Source organism: Danio aesculapii, chromosome 18 (assembly GCF_903798145.1).
Source record: "Danio aesculapii chromosome 18, fDanAes4.1, whole genome shotgun sequence".
Classification (NCBI taxonomy): Eukaryota; Metazoa; Chordata; class Actinopteri; order Cypriniformes; family Danionidae; genus Danio; species Danio aesculapii.
In genome coordinates this window covers 32886000-32899773 of record NC_079452.1, presented here as the reverse complement: position 1 = coordinate 32899773, position 13774 = coordinate 32886000, and the positions used below count along the sequence as shown (strand labels likewise).

At 35.1% G+C, this 13774-nt stretch overlaps 1 protein-coding gene across 1 annotated transcript in view; it reads left to right on the top strand.

Moving 5' to 3' along the window:
• Positions 1–11150, top strand: part of ddx11 (DEAD/H (Asp-Glu-Ala-Asp/His) box helicase 11) — a 29712-nt gene extending 18562 nt beyond the window's left edge. Inside the window, exons 18-26 of the mRNA XM_056478541.1 lie at positions 39–111; positions 194–297; positions 3646–3795; positions 3896–3964; positions 4510–4610; positions 8164–8248; positions 8329–8404; positions 9044–9198; positions 10939–11150. Coding sequence (XP_056334516.1) covers positions 39–111; positions 194–297; positions 3646–3795; positions 3896–3964; positions 4510–4610; positions 8164–8248; positions 8329–8404; positions 9044–9198; positions 10939–10974 — 849 coding nt within the window. The 3' untranslated portion in view covers positions 10975–11150. The remainder of the gene's footprint in view (positions 1–38; positions 112–193; positions 298–3645; positions 3796–3895; positions 3965–4509; positions 4611–8163; positions 8249–8328; positions 8405–9043; positions 9199–10938) is intronic.
• Positions 11151–13774: the final 2624 nt, after the last annotated feature.

Below are 13774 nucleotides of genomic sequence, written 5' to 3'. Positions count from 1 at the left end.
AAACACTAACAGACTGATTTCGTGTTAATGCTTTACAGGTTGCAGATTTTAAAGAGCAGCTTTTATTTTCGGCCGGGGTCACAGAAGAGCGTATTTTAGAGTTCTCGTGCGGTAGGTTATCGTGTGTGTGTGTGTTTTTTCCTCTTGTCTGTGTTTACTTATGTGTTTTCTAACTGTTGCATAATGGCTTCAGGTCATGTCATACCCCCTGAGAACATCCTACCCATAGTGCTTTGCGCCGGCCCCTCAGGACAGCAGTTGGAGTTCACTTTTCAGACCAGAGACTCGCCGCAGATGGTAAAAACTTACACGTGCAGAGCAAAAACTGACACAGATGGTTGAATGTGAACATTTGTGCATCTTCAAAATGTGGACAGAAATAGTCAGAGGAATAATAATGTTTTTAATCTAAGGGTTGGTTATGATATCATGTTCAATTCACTTTCAAATATAACGTTTTGTGTGGTCTTGATATTTTAATATGTTTTGAAATATAATTCATTCACATAAACAAAGCTGGATTTAGTCAAGTCTGCACTGCAGTGTCACATGATCCTACAGAAATAATTCAGAATAATATGCTGATTTACTGCTTAAATATATCTCATCTCTTAATATCTACAAAAAACTAATCTCTTAATGTATTTATGCCCTAGCATTCAAAGGTTTAGGGTGAGTAAAATGCATTGACATTTATTCAGCTAGGATGCATTAAATTGATCAAAAATCATTGGAATATTTAGAATATTACTTTTTTTTATTTAATTCAAGCTGTAAGAATATTATTTTATATAATCTAGTTTCAAATTAACAGTGATTATTTATATATATATATATATATATATATATATATATATATATATATATATATATATATATATATATATATATTTAATTAAATTATTTCATTCAAAACTCTAGCAGCCCAGGTGTGAGAGATATTAGAACCTATTGCATTCCTGAGCACAGGCTGAGCCAGAGTGATGCAAATGCTAAAGGCAGGGTCTCAAAGACTGTGCCTTCAGGGCAGATGAAACCTCAGGATCTATTCAAGACCTTAAAACAAGATCTTTAACTAAAACTAGTCATGCCCGTTTTCTATGTCTCACCTACAAACTCTGCCCCCTCCTAAAACACATAATAGACAGGACAACTCTGTCTCAAATTAGACTTGTTTGACTGCAGACTAACCAACAAGTCTCAATAAAGAAATTCTGCTTGTTCGAGTCCCCCGGACTGGGTTCTCGTTCATACATTTTTTTCCAACCAAGCTATCACTGCTCTTTTGAGCTTTTTATTTATTAACAAATTCTGCAAAATGTATGATGGTATCCAGAAAGTATGAAACCACAAAAGCTGTTTATAATAAAAATGTTAATATAATTAAAACAATAATTAAGCATCAAATTTCTAAATGTTTAAATAGATTTTACAGTCAATAGTTCCAGTAAATAGACTCTTAAGAGTAAAGTAAAAGAGACTCCTTTGACTCTTGTGAGTCAATTTTAAAATGTTACCCTATGATACGGTACCTCTTTTTGAACAAGCATTGGTCCTAATAATGACTACCAGAAATGTTATTAATTTTAAGAATTGTATCTGTTTAAATTACAGGCTGGTTATACAGTGCCAATTGTTTTTATATTAAAAAACTATAATTTTTCCATATAAAGGCTAACTGTATTTTATTATTAGAGCTCTGATAATTCAGTGATCATAAACCACATTAATTTTGATGCATTATTATATGTTCAGTGTCACTTAAATAAACAAATGCAGCCGACCTCAAATACAAATGTCTCAGGATACACAAACAAAGCAACTCTAAAATCCATACCAACACATCCACATCAATAAAATTAAGTCATTTAATTTCTGACCGCAGAGCTGTGAGTGTTTGCTTCTATAAAAATGTGTCAAAATATTAAAACCTTTTATGATAATAGTTATTGAATGATTATTGAAGGTTTGTCAAGATTGGAGTACCTGTTTACAAAGAATATGTGATATTTTAGCACATAAATGGCACAGGGATGAAATAATGCAGTATTAATGGGTTTTAAAGGGAGCTGTTTTTTAATATATGGTGTAAAGTAGATTTATGAAATCATGAAGTGAGGTTTAGCCAAAATGTAGATTTTAAAGGCAAGGCAAGTTTATTTATAGAGCACAGTTCATACACAGTGGTAATTCAAAGTGCTTTACATAAACAGGAATAAAAGAAACAAGAAAACAAGAATTAAAAATGATTAAAACAGATAAAAACAAATTCAAATGTGTTAAAACAGGTTATAAAAGAATGAAAAAGAAAAGAAAGACATAATATAGTGTGATCTGTCGGACATAGCACAGTGCTCATTCAGTAAAGGCACAGCTAAACAGATGTGTTTTCAGTCTTGATTTGAATGTGCCTAATGTTGGAGCACATCTGATCATTTCTGGTAGAGCAGCTTCATCATCATTTTCTAAAGAGCAGATTTATTTTCTGCCAGGGTAGGCTTGGGCGGTATCCAAATTTTGATACCGTCAAACCTCCCTATTTTACCTCGGTAAATAGTATTACCGTGCATTATTAAAAAAATATGATGTAAGGCTCAGACTGCGTCACCAAACTGTTGGCTTGTGCCTAAACCATTCAGAGACTGAATACCGTATATGCGACCTTAGGTTGAGGGTTACCTGTTTGCCTTGTTCGTATTAGAGATCTGCGCTGACACTCTCTCATTCACACACACACACACACACACACACACACACACACACACACACACACATACACACACACACACACAGCACCAAGCCAGTGACATACAGCATCACGCTCTCTCGCTCATTCACACACATACAAACACACACACATAGACAGCACCAAACAAGCGACACACAGCATCACGCTCTCTCATACACACACACATATAAACAACATCTACTCGGGAGCGATATTGTTAGACTGTGCGCCCGCTCCCGTTCAAATTACACCAGAGTTACCGACCGCTCCCTCGCTTTATTCGGAAATTTATTCCCGCAGCTCCCGTGGAACAGTAGCGGGAATGCAGGACTCTAGTTCATATTTACCACGTCTCCCTTCTTGTTCGGTCGAAACCCGAAATACTGCCAAACTGCAAAGGTTGTGTTCTTTTTCGAGACCAGGTCACTTGGTGCACGACACGCCATCTTACCTCACCTCTCTCCTCCACACTGTCCCATGATGACAATCACGCATACGCAATTAATATTTAATACTCGTCTCCTATATAAGTGCATTGTTTTTATGACGGTACAATGGTATTAAACTGACATGTTGCTATTTTTAGATCCTTCAGTATACCATATTACTGTGTTACCGCCCAAGCCTATGCTAGGGTCACAGTGGAGTGTTTTTTAGAGTTCACATGCGGTGAGTTTAGGTAAATGTGTGTGTGTGTTTTATATTTTATTATTTAAATGGCACAGGGATGAAATATATCAGTATTAATGGGTTTCAATGGAAAATTTGCTTTTGTATATGGTGTAAAGTAGCTTGTATGAACAAATTATCAAAATAACAAGGATGCAAAAAAAATTGACCTGAAGATTTAAATAGGAAAAGTACACAACCTAAAATATAACTGTCGTACCTTCTCTCTACCGGTTATTCTTTCTTAGATGGAGGAGACGGGCCGCGTTCTGTCAAACCTTTGTAATATAGTGCCGGGTGGCGTGGTCTGCTTCTTCCCCTCTTATGAATATGAGAAGAGGATTCTGGGACACTGGGAGAGCACCGGGATCCTCCAGCGGCTGCAGTCTAAGAAGAAGGTACACACAAACACCAACACTGCTACAGAAAGTCACTTTACTTCATTTAAAATGCTTGTGCGTGTGTGTGTGTGTTTGTGTGTGTATGTGTGTGTTTTAGATTTTTCAGGAGCCCAAAAAAGCCAGTCAGGTGGAGCAAGTGCTGAGTGACTATTCCAAATGCATACAGGTGTGTTGTATTAGTGTGACTATTAGTGTACTTACATTACAAACACAACTGGACATTACATGGTTTATATCTACAGTATTCTACTTATTCCTGGCCTCTTCTACCTTGCGGTGTAGAGGCTACAGTATTCTATCTATATTAGAATATACATAATATAATAATGACAGAACTTCATTTTTGGGTGGACTATCCTTTTAACTACCTATACAGTATTCTATCTAGTGTATATTGGTTTGTTAAAGGGATAGTTCACCCAAAAACAGTATTCCGTTATTGAAGTTCAGTCATTATTTACTCACCCTTCACTTGTTCAAAAGATGTGTTCAACGATAAGTGACAAGATACACAAAAGACGATATTTTGAAGAATGCTGGTTACTGGTACTTATTGACTTCCATAGTAGAACAAAAAATACTATGAAAGTCAATGGGTGCTAGCAACCAGCATTCTCCAGAATGTCTTCTTGTGTTCAACAGATGAAATGTTTAAAACCACATGGTGGAGAGTAAATGATGAGGTAATTTTGGGTGATGTCTTTAATGCAGCGCTGCAGTAATGTTGGAGGTGGCCAGACGGGGGCGCTGCTTTTCTCTGTGGTCGGAGGGAAAATGAGTGAAGGAATCAACTTCTCTGATGACCTGGGCAGGTGAGTACGAGTTGCAATAGAGAGCGTAATTTATTTAGCGCAAATATTATTTTACAGAATTTTTCTGTGTATCCAAAATTACTTATAATTATTAATTTTTACTCTATAATAAACTATTTGTTTTTATGTAGTTTTTATATGCATAAATGTAAATTTTCTAATTGCAAACCTATTTTTTTTAGGATTTATGCAAGAGATTAAAATAACTACAATTCCAGATTCACTTAACAAGTAAACACTCAAAGTATAGAATTTGCACAACCTGTACTATATATAATGTATTAAATCGCTGTTATCTTTTTTATTTTGCCCTCTTCAATCTCAGTTTCTTTCTCTATTATATCTATCCTCAGATCAGATAATCTCTTGATATTCTTTGTTTTGTCCCCATGAACCAGAAGCTGTGACCGTCATTTTTTTGTATTGTGTTGCAGTTAGAGTTTTTTCTGCTGCGAGCTGATTGGAAGTAGGCATTTCATTCAGAAAGATCAGGAAAAAAGGTTTAGGACAGTTGCAACCTTACAGACTCCTCCTGGGGTTCGTTCTTTGTACCTCGCTTAAATAATCTAAGATGATTTGACAGATCCTGGATCTTTTAATCTTGATAACTGATCTCTGGCTAATTTGGTTCTTCAAACAAGTTTGTGAATCAGATTAAAATGTCTGAATGAACTGATCTGAGATCGCTGTATGTGTTGTGAAGGACAGATCTATCGATCCTCGAAATCATGATCAGCAATGCAGCGATTGGCTGACGACACAGCAGCGTAATGACATCATCTGATTAATATTCGATTATACACATGAGCAAAATTACATAAAATTCTTAGTAAGCAGTTTATTAAATATGATACGCATTATCTTTACACGTTTGTTGTGGGCTGCAGGCTTTACACTTTCATGTGTCGAGAGGATTTAGCAATTTATTTAGTTTTACAGTTCGAGTGGATTTTAGCGGTATAAGGAATAACTGGCTATTTAAATAAATTTTGCATCAAATAAGCATTGTACAGTAAAGGCGTCTGCAACGTTTGTGAAGCATCAAATCACCGGCATATTAACTGTCAAAACATCTGCATGACTGCATAAATTATTACTCCTTTAAAAAAAATACATAAATCAGTCAAACATTGTCCATGTCTGTTATTATAAACAAATTGTACTAAAGCTGGTACTTTAAAATAGTTTGCGTTTGTCCATATTAATAAATGTTCTCTTTGAACCACCCCATGACAGTCTTTTTACTTTTATTTATATATTTATATACAGGTTGTCCACGGTGTCTTAAAGTGTATTAAAAGTTGATAAATCAATTATGAGAAAACTAAGGCCCTTAAAGGGTATTAAAAAGGCTTAATCGCGTTTTTACAAGGTCTTACATTTTGTTTAAGCGTTGTCCAAAATGTTTGACAATGTTTAAATATATTTATTTTCCTCCTAATATTAACGACGGCGTGCTCGATCCACGCAATTGGTTCGTCCAGCCAAGCTCCTCCGTCAGGGTGAGGCCACGTTATTTGCAACAAACGCAGGAAGGTGATGTGACGCTCTCCACATGTAGCGAAACCATAGAGTAAAACAGACAGCGAAATGGGAAAATGCAAATCTGCGCAATCCTGGTTGGAGAAAGACGAGTTTAAACAATGGCTGAAGTCTGACGCTGAAAACAACAGCGTAGTTTATTTTTCCAAGCTTTGTTTCTGTTGTGAGTTTTGTTGCACGCTTGTGCTCCATTCATTTATTTAACTACAACTGTTTATTAACAACTGTTTATTAACAACTGTTTATTAAGTTAAAGCTTTGATACTGATTAGAACTTGAAGTGGCGATGAGGTCTTAAAATACTCTCAGAAGGTCTTTAAAAAGTCTTAAAGGTATTGAAATTTCCTTTAGGATTCCTGTATATACCCTTATATATATGTATATTTATATACACACATATATCTCAGGGTATATACACAATTAATTTAACCATCTACTATTTTCTCAAGTGTATATAACTACTACTGTAAGAAAACATCAGAATTCAGTACATATTTTTTACTATTACCTTTGTTGAAGAGAACTGATCGAATCCTGTTTATATGAAATAAGCTGCTGCTCCCGAGCAGGTTTGAGCTACCGGAACTGGTATGAGTTTTGAAGAACGAAACGATCATGGGTCGTGTTAAATCAGAAGTAACCAAATCCAGCTAAATGAGTAATCCATGTACGGACCTCTGCTCATAGTCTCCGTTTGTTGTCAAAACTGACTGTTGGAGGGGCGTGGTCAACAGGGCTTGACATGAACTTTTTTGATCACCAGCCACTGTGGCTAGTAGATGTACAACATCACTAGCCACTCGGCTTTTTCACTAGCCACAACTTTATTGTTGGGAAAATGCATTTTGTATGCATAAATTTAACTTTGACATGCTAAAATTACTTGATTTAGGTTTTGTATTATGTCCACACGCCTCCTTATTCACCTAACTTTTTGTGTGTGCTCAATGTGCTTGAGCGAATGGGTTGTGTTGCATTGCAATTAGTTTTTATTTCACAAAACTTTTCAGGGCTCAACATTAAGGATTTACCAAAATTAACACACATAATTGGGGAGTTAATCTCATATTAAAGCAATGCTGTTATAAAAAAAAAGATCATTAAACTATATTAACAAAAATAACTGTAAGCAAAAGAAAGCAGGTAAAAAGCATACCGTGTCTGATCATGAAAGGCTGATCACACACACATGGTCAGTGTTAGGCCTGTTAATAATCTGTTCAAAGAATAACTGAAGTGAAAGCAGAGTCCGCTGCTGCTTACAAATAGATTTTCTTTTTTAATCTTGAGCTCTTGAAAGCAGCAGGACTGTGGGTGCACGATCATCGCTTTTTGTCCGGTCTATTTTAAATCAGTTGTGCTTCCTCTAGGCACAGTTGCTTCACGCAAGTAAACGGGAGCGCACATCACATCACCTGTTCACGCGAGTGATTATCCTCTCATTCGGTATTCACCTGCTTTCTTTTACTCGTGCGAACACAATTACTTTTGTCAGTCCTGCTGCTTCTCAATTCTAAGATCACATTTGCACGAATATTGGGTCATCTCTGTTGTTGAACCCTGCTTTTAAGAAGACCACCATTTAAAAATTAGTTTTTTACCAGCCAAAGTGGCTAGTGGGAGTGTCTGTCTAACTCACCACAGCTGAAATCTACCTGCATTTGGCGAGTGTTAATGTCAAGCCCTGGTGGTCAAGTATGATAAGCCACGCCCAATACATCAAGAACAGGTAATCTGAGAATTTAACAGAAAAACAGGAAGTGCATTTTCAGATTGTAATTTTAGATTATAAGGCTTTTTTTTCCTAATGACACACACAGATGAGTTGTTCATCACAAACCTAGCAATGTGAGCTAACAAAAATCAACATGGTTAGCTTTGATTTCATTTGTACTTTAATATTTTACCTCAGCAAAATACATACAGTAAATGATACTTTTTTATAGCTATAAAGAGCGGTTTCATTTAATCACTGTAATGACCCAATTTCTGCATCTGTGAATGTGTCCAGATGCATTGTTATGGTGGGAATGCCGTATCCCAACATAAAGTCACCAGAGCTGCAGGAGAAGATGGCTTACCTGGACAAACACATGGTGAGGACCCCTTCAGTGGAGAATCTGCTCTTGAAAAAAAGAAAGTCTGCCATTTCTAAAATGTCTCCCTTCTGTTTCAGCCTCATGTTGCTGGTAAAAGTCCTGGGAAAGCGCTGGTTGAGAGTCTGTGCATGAAAGCTGTCAATCAATCTATTGGTAGGCGGAGCCATGTATTCCTGTCATTTAAATGCTGGTTAACAAATATTACACACAAGACACTGCAAGTGAACGGAAAAAAGCTCTCACCACTTCCCAGCTGACTGCATTAGAAGTTTTCTAAAATGTTATGTTTAAATATGCAAATGATGCATTATTTTGTTTATGTGCTGATTTGCATATTCAAGATGATGTCAGGTTCAAAATTGTCACTTGTTTTTTGACATATTAGAGTCAAAGATTTTTTACTAGAGATTTTGGGACATATTTATAACAATTTTATCACAACAATTAGGAAAATACCAGAAAAAAGTAGAGCCAGTTGTATATAATCAGGCAAATAATTAGTAAATAAATGAATCTGTAAAAATCTTCAGAATATAGATATGAATAGAGATAGATTTATGGATATGAATAAAACTGAATTATGTAAAAAAAAACTATGTAAAAGCTGCTGAAGTGGATATTTTTATTAAAAAGATGTATTATAAGAAAAATCATAAAGTGTGAGTCTTTAATAAACTATAAAATACCAAAACATACAGTCTTTTTTCCGGCAGTGTCTTGCTTTAATGTGTTACACTTTATTATTTAGTGAACAGTATTTTAGCTGATAGTAAGTTTCTCACTTTTTGACAGGCCGTGCGATCCGTCACCGTGGTGATTACGCTTGTATTGTGTTGTGTGATCACCGATACGCCCGAACCGGGACACTGCAGAAACTTCCAGAATGGATTCAATCCAGCACACGCACACACGCAACTTTCGGGCCCGCGTTTGCCAGTGCCAGGAGGGTGAGAGTACTGCATACTGTGCATTATATTGTATAAATACATTGTTAATTTTCTTTATAAGTTTTTTGTTTTACTGTATATTATTACAGTAGTCATTAATAATATATTGATTGACTTGTTATTTTTCATAGAAATGATATAGTACGTTTTAAAATTAATAATAATTATTATTATTAATAGTTATTTTATTTGAAAGAGTATTATACAGAAGAATATATACACTACCTGACAAAAGTCTTGTCTTCGATCCCAGTTGTAAGAGCAACAAATAATAACTTGACTTCTAGTTGATTATTTGGAAAAGTGGCAGAAGGTGGATTTTTCTGATGAATCATCTGTTGAACTGCATCCCAATCATCACAAATACAGCAGAAGACCTATTGGAACCCGCATGGACCCAAGATTCTCACAGAAATCAGTCAAGTTTAGTGAAGGAAAAATCATGGTTTGGGGTTACATTCAGTATGGAGGCGTGCGGGAGATCTGCAGAGTGGATGGCAACATCAACAGCCTGAGGTATCAAGACATTTGTTCTGCCCATTACATTACAAACAATAGGAGAGGGCAAGTTCTTCAGCAGGATAGCTCTCCTTCTCATACTTCAGCCTCCACATCAAAGTTCCACAAAGCAAAGAAGGTCAATGTGCTCCAGGAATGGCCAGCCCAGTCACCAGACATAAACATTATTGAGCATGTCTGGGGTAAAATGAAGGAGGAGGCATTAAAGATGAAGCCAAAGAATCTTGATGAACTCTGGGAGTCCTGCAAGAACGCTTTCTTTGCCATTCCAGATGACGTTATTAATAAGTGATTTGAGTCATTGCAGAGATGTATGGATGCAGTCCTTCAAGCTCATGGGAGTCAAACACAATATTCATTCTTTTTCCACTGCAGCAAGACTTTATATTCTATACTGGACATTATTTTTGTTAAGTGACTTTTGTCCAAGTAAAGTCAGACCTTACTGTCCTAATTAAATCATTAAAAATCAAGGCATGATAATGTTTTATTTCTGTAAAATAAGCTAAATCTAGAGGCCTTTGCCTTTCATATAAGCCACTTCTGATACCAAATGATCAACTAGAAGTCAAGTTATTTGCTGTTTCTAAAACCTGGATAGGCGACAAGATTTTTGTCAGGTATATATACAGTTGAAGTCAGAATTTTTAGCCCCCCTTTAATTTTTTTTTCTTTTTTAAATATTTCCCAAATGATGTTTAACAGAGCAAGGATATTTTCACAGTATGTCTGATAATATTTTTTCTTCTGGAGAAAGTTTTATTTGTTTTATTTCGGCTAGAATAAAAGCAGTTTTTAATTTTTTATGAACCATTTTAAGGTCAAAATTATTAGCCCTTTTAAGCTATTTTTTTTTTTTCGAAATAAACGGGGGGGCTAATAATTCTGACTTCAACTGTATATGTATTTATTACAATATGATTATTGCCATAGCAATGTATTAATTTCCTTTATTGATTTTATATATATATATATATATATATATATATATATATATATATATATATATATATATATATATAAATTAAAACTAAATGATTGCTTGCCTGATGCAAATGACATTCTGCTAGATTTGTAAGGCAGTGTGTGTTGACAGACAGGAGTGTGAAGTGTTTCTCCAGCTGTGTTCTCTGTAAGCAGGTCTGTTTTAATGATAGGAAAGTGATGAGCATCATTTGTTAGCTGTATGTTCACAGTCCCATCCTTTATTTGATTCTGCAGTTTTTCCTGGAGAAGCGACAGAAAGCCACACTCTGAAGGCCATCTACTCATCTGCGTGTGTGTAAAAACATTACGCTCCGTCCTGCATTATGGATGTTTGTTTGAGTACTCCTTCCTTGTGAATTATTAAGGTGAAGTTCAGCCTCCTCTCTCTCAGGTTTCTACATGTCATTTTGTTTGGTTTTATTTAATTAAAGCTGGTTTTAATAATACTGGATTATGTCTGTGCCTGTAATCCAAAACATGATGCAGACACACTCGCTCGGATTGCTTAAAACGTCACACAGATTAGTTTATTTTGTCTGTACTAAAAGCTATGAATGTCAGAGATGTTTTGGTACACATAATTATGATAAAATATCAAAAAATACATTCATTTCCTTAATGGAGCGTCATCAAATCTTGTGAATGAGCACGAGGAGTTTTAAATATTCATCAATAATATTAAAGTCAACATACTGTAAAACAAGCATGATGTGAAACTGGGTTATATTAAACGATTGCTTGTGCATTTAGATGAAATTAGGTCTTATTGTAAATAAAAGAGTAAGATTTTACCAAAGTTTGTTAGTTATGTTAGTAAACATTCATATTTTTAAGATCTAAAGTTGTGTCTACTATTAAAGCACTCTGAAAATGAACATTGGGTAACACTTTACAATAAGGTTGTATTAGTTAATGCATTTACTAACACGAACTAAGCATTTATTACAGTATTTGCTCATGTTAGTTAATGTTAAGTTGGTGCATTAATGTTAACAAACAGGAATTCTGATGTTAATAATGCATTAGTAAATGTTGAACTATGATTTATAAATGCTGTACAAGTGTTGTTCATGTTAGTAAATACATTAACTAATGAAACCTTATTGAAAGTGTGACATTTGTTGGTTATCAAATGCTATAAAAATACTGCTCTGAAAAAAGCATTTGTGTTTGAGTAAAATGGTAATATTTGTTTGAGCAAATGACATTATTTTTATTTTAAATATAGAAGGAATGACCTTTAAAGGTTGTATAGATTAACATTTTACTCAAACACATATAAAATATCATATATTAAACAAGTAAATCCAAAAACAACAAAAGAATTTAAGCTTTCTAAGTGTTTCTCTATAGCTGTATAATGCTCAAAGGGATAGTTCACCCAAAAATCATTTACTTGTTTTAAAACTGTTCCCTTTCTTGATTTGGTTGAACAGAAAGAAATATATCTGTAATGCAGGCCAGCTAGCGAAGCGCTATGCAGGTAAAGCTCACTCCTCTGACCTCAAAAGATGCTCTAGCAACTGACGGCAGAGGCCATGGTCTTTAGCCTCCTTGTTAGAGTAACCGACTCCCATGCATAGAAGCGCCGGTTCAATCCCAGCTCAGAGCAGGTTGGGTGCAGTAGAACCGGTGGGTTACATATATTTTAAAGAAAGCTGGAAACCGGTAACCATTGACTTCCATATTATTATTTTTTTCCTATTATGGAATTCAATGGTTACCGGTTTCCAACTTTCTTCAGAATATCTTCTTTTGTGTTCATAAGGATTTGTAACCACCTGAGGGTGAAGTAAAACTTTGAGGTGAACTATCCCGTTAATGCATTAACACATTTGAACAAATGATATACAGCTGAAGTCAGAATTATTAGCCCCTCTGTTTATTTTTTTCCTCAATTTCTGTTTAACATAAAGATGATTTTTTTCAACACATTTCTAAACATAATAGTTTTAATAACTCATCTCTAATAACTGATTTATTTTATCTTTGCCATGATGACAGTAAATAATCTTTGACTAGATATTTTTCCAGACACTTCTATACAGCTTAAAGTGACATTTAAAGGCTTAACTGGGTTAACTAGGCAGGTTAGGGTAATTAGGCAAGTTATTGTATAACGATGGTTTGTTCTGTAGACTATCAGAAAAAAAAAAAGCTTAAAGGGGCTAATAATTTTGACCCGAAAAGGGTTAATAAAAATTAAAAACTGCTTTTATTCCAGCCAAAATAAAACAAATAAGACTTTCCCCAGAGGAAAAAAATATTATCAGACATACTGTGAAAATTTCCTTGCTCTGGTAAACATCATTTGGGAAATATTTTTAAAAAGAAAAAAATTCAAAGGGGGGCTAATAATTCTGACTTCAACTGTATTTAATTTTGTAATTGGTTACTGGTAACACTATACAATAATTACACCAGGGGTGTCGAACTTATTTTAGCTCAGGGGCCACATGGAGGAAAATCAATTCCCAAGTTAGCCGGAGTGTTGAAATCCTGGTATATATAACTTAAAAACGACTACTTCAGATTGTTTTCTTTGTTTTAATATGATCAACATAAAACATAAAGCTGGAGCCTGAGGACAACACGATCTCACAGCAATTTGAAACTTTTTGATTTATTGGCTAATTCATATGAATTTGTACAATTTAGTTTGATTTGCTCATCTACCAAATGACGGTGGGGTTTAGGGGGTGTGGTTGGTTTTTTTATATTGTACATTTTCATACTACTAAACTCGAATGAATTAGCCACTAAACTGACCAAACGTGAAATAGTTCTGTTTCCTCATGAAAACACCTCAGTTTGGCATGGCAGGGCATAGATGGGGTCTTTCTCTCTGAGAAGGCCGTCACACTGACGCTGATTTAGGCATCTGAATCGGGCCTGATCCGGCCCGCATGTTTAACACAGCTGAACTACACACTTTGAATCATTTATTAAGCATTAGCAAATAGTTCATTCATTATCTGTTAAGCATTAACTCTACATTAGTAGACATTAGTAAGCAGTTTATAACTACAGCTACAAATGCTCTATTCTTGACTTATATGCATGTGTAATG